The sequence below is a fragment of the Dipodomys ordii genome, unplaced genomic scaffold (genome assembly GCF_000151885.1).
Source record: "Dipodomys ordii isolate 6190 unplaced genomic scaffold, Dord_2.0 Scaffold19, whole genome shotgun sequence".
In the NCBI taxonomy this organism is placed as follows: Eukaryota; Metazoa; Chordata; class Mammalia; order Rodentia; family Heteromyidae; genus Dipodomys; species Dipodomys ordii.
In genome coordinates, this window is record NW_012267235.1 from 13,697,347 (window position 1) to 13,704,992 (window position 7,646).

The window sequence follows — 7,646 nt, forward strand, 5'->3', positions numbered from 1 at the left end:
AAGTACTCACCCTGGAGCTGGTTGTTTCTGTGTGGTGTAGGTCGTCAGTTGTTGCAATCCGAGTTCAGTTGGGGTGGTTGCGGGCTGGGTTGGGCGGCCCCCGCCGGGTCGTTGCGATAGCGTTCGGGCGGTTGGTCTGCTGACAGGTTCCTTTGTCGTACTGCTGGTGCCGGGCGGCTTTGGCGGGATGGAGCCTCTCCGCTCCCGTGGAGAGTGAGGGGTGGGGGTGGGATCCTCTTGGAGAATCCTGGCTGGTAGGTTTCTCTGTTCCTGGCAATCCGCTGTTCTGCGAACCGGTACCTGGTGATCTGCAATCGGCCCCCTGTGTCTCTGGGGGCTCCGGCAGCCCCTGGCAGCCCCCGCTGGGCCAGCTGGCCAGCGGCTTGGCGCACTACCGCACGGCCAGTAAAGGTTGGGGGAGGGGTCTTCTCTCTTCTCTGTTCTGAAATTCTTCTTTTCCTCTCTTTCTTTTTTTGTTATTTTCCACCTCTGGTTTTTCTCTGAGTGTTCGTCTTTTTGTTGTTGTCGGTCTCTTGGGGAGTTAAGCATTGGAACTCGAACTCTCTTTTTGTTTGGAGAGAGCTGTGGCGTTTCCCTACTGTCCCGTCGCCATCTTGGTCCCCCCCCTTAACTTCATGTTCTTAAATTGGAATAACATAGTTTTAACGTTTGCTACAGTCAAGTTTGGACAACTGTAATGTTTTTGAAGACTATGCACTGTTTATATTTCTGAAGCTGTTAAAAAGTTCAACAGAATGTAGACCTTTGGGGGACTCAGAAAGACTTCATAATCCTCACAAACCCTCTTCATAGCAGGTACTATTATTACCTTGGCTTTACAGATGAATAAATGGTCACAGAACCAGGCCTACCATGCAGCCTGCTGGCTTCAGAGTCTCATCTCCCTCTCCATACAAGCTATTCAGCTTGAGAGAAAGCTTAATGGTTAGAGACCTATTGAAACCTACTGGTTCAAGAGTTACTGGGCTACTGAAGTGGAGATATCTGAAAAGAAACAAGAGTACCATTATGTAGCTTGAAGCAGAACTTAAGAGATAGAATGAGCAGCCACATAGAGGAGGGGTCAGGTGTTGGGGACAAAGGGCAGTTATGTAGGATAGTCCGTCCTGGAAATGGCTCTGTCAATGGAGGCCTGGTGCTCAGGGAACAAACCTGCACTGTTGTACAGGGATGCCCAGCTCAGACCCTGTCTACCCATGATACACCTCTCCTGGTCCTCTCTCTGCCTCAGGTCCATGTGGGCCCCACTCACTGATACCTCGTGGAAGGTTCTCTTCTCCACTCTCAAGGTCAGTGGAAGCCTGAAGGAATTGGACTTAAGTGGCAATCCACTGAGTTGTTCTGCAGTGCAGAGTCTGTGTGAGACCCTAAGACACCCCCAGTGCCATCTGGAGACCTTGAGGTGAGTCAGAGCTGGGCTGGGCTCTCCCCAAAACAGAGATGGGCAAGAGATCAAAGGCAAAAGCCAAGTACAGAACTTGGCTTGATTTCTGTAGCCATCAAATATTCATGATCCACTCTGACCAAGACTTGGAGAGATGCCAGAGTTATTATGGTGAACAAAGATCTTTAGAAGCCAGGCACATAGGCTCATGCCTATGATCCTAGCTGCTCAGGAGACTGAGACCTGAGGATCATGGTTCAAAGTCAGTCAGGTCAGGAACTTCCATGAGACATGAATCTCCAATTAACCACCACAAAATCAGATGTGGCACTGTGTTTCCAAGTGGTGAGCAAAAAAGCTGAGGGACAGTGGACAGGCCCTGGGTTCAAGCCCTATCACCATCTAAAGAAAAAGCTTTCCAGAGTTTGCTAAAGATAGTAATCAAAGAGCTATGCTAACAGATGTTGCCTGGATGTTGACTTTCTGGGGGTACCGTTGATATCTCAACACTGGGAACAGTGACGAAATATTAATTGTCTGTGGACAAGTGTTCTCAAATGTCAAGTTCTGGGACACACCTTCCATACAGATCTCCTTGGACTTTCAGATGTGTAAGGAAGTACAGAGGAACCAAAAAGTAAACAGGTGGGGCTAATGGGCAGGCAGTTATTATTTGATGAAGGAGAGAAGGGGACGATAAAGCAGGAGACGTCTTTGGTATCCAAACTAAAGAAGCATAACCTGTCTCCAATGTCAGCTCCCTCCTCCTTCCTGCACCTTCTACAGCTGCCTGTCAGGTCTCCATCTGCAACTCTCGATCCAATGATACATCCTCCTGTGGAAGGGCCCCGAAACTCAATATATTCTAAAATTCCCTCTGTGTCTCTCAGTGCCTGCTGCATCACTGTCAGGACACAGTACTAAAAAATTGTAGCATAGTTCTTCAAAAAACTCAAAAAAGTTATTGTTCCTACTGCACACAATTATTCACAGACACACACATGCGTGCACGCACTCTTTCAGTTTCCATGGGGGTCAATTTGGTTTCTAAGATCAGATATTCATAACCCTGGTTCTACCTGCATTTCTCTCCTTTATCCCAATACCACATATTGATCTTCACAGAGCCATTGCTGGCTTCCCATCAATCTTCCCGAACAAGAGGTGTGTGGGATGAGAACAAGGGTAGGAGAGCAAGCTGAGATCTCCTAATATCAGGGGTTCAGCAATCCCAGGAAGAGTGGGAATTCTATCACAGATATAATATTGAAACCTTACTATATTTACAGACTATGAGACTGAGTCAAGAAGGAAACATACCAGGTATCAGCATCAATAGAACTTGAAGCTAGATCTAACCTCTAAGCCTGGTTCTACTTGCCCAGTGTCTTTTCTTAGTCTAGATCCTGCAAGTTCATTCTCTTTTGTGACTCTTGGCCCATGAACAGGGAAGGCTCAGGTTCCCTGGACATCATGGGTGTGGAGGCCTCCAGATCCATGATGCTACAGCTATGCAGCCCTCTGGATCCAGAAGCAGGCTAGGGGCCCCCACCTTGATTCCACTGGTTCTGCAGCTGCACTGTGGGAGACCTGAGTTATTCACCCAGCTGAGGAAGGAAGGCCAGAGAGCCTGGCACTGCCAGCCCAGCACGCCCGGTTCAGACATGGCTCTGGCCTGTGACAGTACTGACTCTAAATCTCCACATGTGGTGGGGAGCCAGGATTGATCCTCAGTTCCACTAAACCTTTAGTATTCTGCTCAACATTAGTTATTATATTAGAAACTCACTGATTTATTTTTCCTGGATATGAGATTCCCTTAACTTCCACACATCTCTATGGAGCCATTGTTCTCTGCCTATAGGTACTTGGCAGGGCCAGTGTTGTTAACAATTAAACCCAGATATATAGCAAGAACACTGAGTAAATTATTAACACAAGGATGAGATGATGGTGGATGAAATTCCTGTGAATCTTATCAGAAGTAAGAGTGGTTGCTGTATCCTAATGACTTGGCTAAATGAGGAAATGAAAACTTCCCAGGTCTCTTCAGCCAGGAAAGTCTCTCATCCTTTAATGACACCTCAGGATCCACAAAGAGTCCACAAAGAACATGAATTAGACTCCACTTACATAGATGAGAGAGCCCTCAGGACAGTGAGCTTGTGTGTGTCCGCTGCAGGCTGGCCAGATGTGGCCTCACCTCCAGCTGCTGCCAGGACCTGGCCTCTGTGCTTAGCAACAGCTGCAGGCTGAGGGAACTCGACCTGCGAAAGAATGACCTGGGTGACCTTGGTGTGAAGCTGCTCTGTGAAGGTTTCAAGCATCCTGCCTGCCAACTCACATTCCTACGGTAAGGCCATGGGGGTCCCTTTTTAGGCCGGGTGCAGAAGAAGGGCAGAGGGAAGGTTCTTGGCAGCCTAACAGGTGAAGAAAAGGGACAGTAAATGCTCAGTCAGGCCAGTCCTTGATGGCTAGGCCACTTACTCTCACACCATGTGACTTGAGCAAATCACTGTCTTCTCTGAGATTCAGTTTCCACCTGTATGTTATGGGAGTATCACTTCCACCTCATGGATTACAATGAGATAAAATGTATTTTAGTGCACAGTGTGCAGAGTCAGATATGATAGAGAGATCATGTCATTGAGGCAATATGATTTCAGAGACTCCCAGTTCTCCTCACTCAAGCACGTCTGCACTCATTCATTTGCTCATGTCATCATTCACGGTATAGCTCTTGTGTGCCAAGCAGTAGGTCAGGCCCTAGAGACCCACTGGAGGGCCCTGCCCTCCTATGGCTGACACACTGGGGAGGGAAGAAGTGTGGACCACCCATCAGCACAAAAATACATATTCATGAGCTGTTTTGAGCACTGTGAAGCAAAATACAGGTACTGTAAAGTTAAATGTTGGCACAGGTTGGAATTACATCAGTGGACCTCCGAGGGCTTCAGGTCTGAAGAATAAAAGGGGAGCTTAAGCACCAGAGGCTGGACAATGCCATGTGCAGCTGACACTGAGCTGGCCTCAAGTCCTGGGGGTGCATACAAGCCAGGATAATCTCCATCTTACTCATACCAGTCTTTCAACAAGCCCTCCTTCCCCATACTGTCTCTCAAGTGTTTCTTCCATTGTCTTTCTTATCCAAGATGACAGACAGCTACTTGCTGAGGCTTCCAGTAGCTCCTGGATAGGGCAGCCATGTGCTCAGAGTCTCCATTTTCAGAACCCCATCCCTTCCTAAGCTGAGAGGGTCAAAGAATTCCATGCCCAGTGGCTTCCCTCGGCCAGTTCTTCATCTTCAAAGAGTAATCAGAACAGAATAATGGCATCAAAAATAAAACGTGTCTGCTCGCTGGTTCTCCTGCAGCTGACACTGACCTTAACAACCAGGTGAACTTTACTCCCCAGCCTGCATCCTACCAAGCCCTCAGAACCATCACCTTCTCCTGTATCCCCTCTCCTCTCCAGACCTGTCTCTGCCAGTAGGTCTGTATTCAGGTCATAGCTCAACACTAAGTTGTGATACTTTGGCTACCTCTGAGGAAAGTTAGCTTTTATAAATCTTGTGGAAGAAGGTTCTACCTCCTTCCTGTCCTCATAAAACCGAGGGACTTGTGGACAGAGGCAAACTTACACTCTCAGGATTCTATTACCTACCTATGGGAGCGCTGCCATGACAGAGTAATGATGATCATGGTGCAGGTTTCTTAGATGCTTTGTCCTGCCTCACAGCAACTAAGCAAGAATGACCTGTCCTCATTCAGGGATGGGGAAGGACAGGCCCGGATAGGGTTGTAACCATCCCAGATCCGATGGAAACTACAGTTCCTGAAGTCTGTAAGATGGAAACCAGGACTCTCCTCTCAATGGATCTTCTAGGTTCTGAGGAGAAAACTCAGATCCCTACTCTGCACAGTTGTTCTACATGTTCTAAAGTTCTACCCAAAGTCTCTTGAGGAACTAAGAAATGCCTCCCAGCACTGGGAATGCTGTTTGCTCATGCTCACATTCTACCACCATGAACAACCTCATCCATGGTCCTGTCTCTTTCCTTGGATGACCTGTTAGACGCCTGAGCCCTATAGATCAAAAAAGCTCAGCCCCTCCTCCCAACTCAGGACAGGTCCAAAGGGTCATTCTGGGTTCAGAACTGCCTGTGAGCTGACCAGTGCCTACCCTGAGTCCACCTTGAAGCTAGTGCCTCCTTCTGCGCAGTTCTGCTGCCCTTCCTTCCTCTGACCTGGTATTAGTCCAACAGCACTCCCTAGTCAGCCTCCTCAGAGCCTGATTCCCAGGGACCTGACTGAGACAGATGCCTCCAGCAGGTCTCAGAGTCCAGAGTCCTGGGCCTGAGGGCTTGAAGATCCTGTGATGTGGAACCCAAGCGAACCAAGTTGCCCTTGTGCTTGCAGGCTAGACCAGACCTCTCTGAGTGACACAGAGAAGGAGGAACTGAAGGCCCTAGAGGAAAAGAGACTTGAGCTGCTCATGTCAACACTGTGGTAAGTGTTGGGACTGGCAGACCCAGAGCCAGGGCTGAGCCTTTGCAGCTGCTCTAGAGCCAAGAGGTAGAGTCATTGGATGGTAGATAAACAGAGGTGAAGGAAACAAGAAACTACAGAACTAAAGTAATGTAGGGTGTTTGGGAACTTTTGTGAAAAATATCTCCTACATCTAAGGGAGATTCAACATCTGTCTGTTATAGGAAGACAAGTGAGCTGACCCCTACTGAGAGATCAGATGGAGGAGATAACAGCCCCAGGTCACTAGAGGAGCAGAGACCAAACTCAGGTATTTGAAGGGGCTTGGGGAGGGGCAACTGTAGTAGAGTTTCCTCTTCATCAACTGACCATCATGTGGGCCATAGAAGATTTCCTACCTGGAAGAGTCCATCTCATGCAAGATCATGCGTTCTAAGGGCTTAGAGAAAAATCTGTCCTCTTTCCCAGCCTCAGGGGCTGGTGTTACCTGCCTCCAGCATCTGTATCCTGTGTCAGACCCTGCCCCAGGGTCTGATGTTCTATTCTGTGTTTCTGAGGCCTGAGAAACTCTCTCTATCCATGTCTATCCACCTGTAGAGCCAAGTTTCACTTCCATCATTCATACAGGCAACATGGTGGGAAGTACAAGATTATACCAGTGGGAAGGAGAGGTAGGCAGAGTGTGGGCCAGCGGGATAGTGGGATGGGTATAGTTAAAAGTGGGAAAGTGATCACAGCAGCAGAGACAGAGGCTACAAACACACTCCTGATTTACCTAGGAAGGCTAGGCTTGAGAAACGCCCAGCATAAGCCAGGTATGAATTCCTGGGAAGACCTCATTGGACAGTCTAGAAATAAAGTGTCCTGCTCTTCCAGAGGAAGATGCCGGACTAGCATCAAAGCTGGGACTCTTGCATCTGTCTGCTCCCTCATCAACCATCCTGACCGGGGATTGTCTAGCAACAGAAGATGTCTTCTTGGGTCCCATTGGGCCTGTGAATACTGAGCTGATTGACAGCGAAAGGCACCTGTGCTGGTGAGTGAGGGGCTCTGCTACCGCAAGCTGAAATTTCCCCACAGTCTCCTGACTCCCAGTTTCAGACAGCATGCTTTTAATGTGTACTTTGATCGTGGGAAAAATAGGCTTATTATAAAAGTTTCAAGCACACACAAAAGCTGAACATGTTAGGAATATCCTTGTTCATTTTCCAAATGACTTTCAATCACTTTCTTCCTCTTCTGTTACTATTACTGTATTTTAAATCCATATATTAGATAATTTTTAAGCTTTAACTAGGGCCTTATACACCTCAACTAACACAAATAAGGACCGTTTTTTCCTAATCCAACATAATTTTAGCCTCCTAAAAAACTGGCATTAGGTCTTTCTTGTTATCTAAATCCAGTCTGGTTCACATTTTCTCCTTTGTGGGAGGTGTATTCTTGCTGATATTTCTTCTAATCAGCTTCTGATAAGGACTGCTTATCTTATTTGATTGGTTTTTCTCCTCAATCTCATTTCAGTATCCTATAATATGTATGTTCCTGCTTTATTCATAAGCACTAGTTGCAAAGCACCCTTTTATTAAGAATATCTGTGAAGTCATGAGGAACATGGCAACCCTGTCCTCCAAGGTCTCCCAGTCTCATAATGAACAATTTAGCCAGAACCATGAGCTCAATCCAACAGGCTGTCACTCGTCATTCACTGCCACAGGCACAGCCTCAGCAGGGAAGAACAAGGCACTCCACCT

The 7,646-nt window shown here is 47.5% G+C and overlaps 2 protein-coding genes across 2 annotated transcripts in view; both read left to right on the forward strand.

The window, feature by feature from the left end:
- Nucleotides 1-1,256: 1,256 nt before the first annotated feature.
- Nucleotides 1,257-5,917, forward strand: LOC105983306 (NACHT, LRR and PYD domains-containing protein 1-like). Its single transcript, XM_013013142.1, has 3 exons — nucleotides 1,257-1,423; nucleotides 3,588-3,758; nucleotides 5,824-5,917. The coding sequence occupies exons 1-3, from the start codon at nucleotides 1,257-1,259 to the stop codon at nucleotides 5,915-5,917; spliced, it is 432 nt and encodes a 143-aa protein (XP_012868596.1).
- Nucleotides 5,918-6,524: 607 nt separating this feature from the next.
- The window catches only part of Card8 (caspase recruitment domain family, member 8), a 13,086-nt gene continuing 11,964 nt past the window's right edge, over nucleotides 6,525-7,646 (forward strand). Inside the window, exons 1-2 of the mRNA XM_013013143.1 lie at nucleotides 6,525-6,534; nucleotides 6,853-6,928. Coding sequence (XP_012868597.1) covers nucleotides 6,525-6,534; nucleotides 6,853-6,928 — 86 coding nt within the window. The remainder of the gene's footprint in view (nucleotides 6,535-6,852; nucleotides 6,929-7,646) is intronic.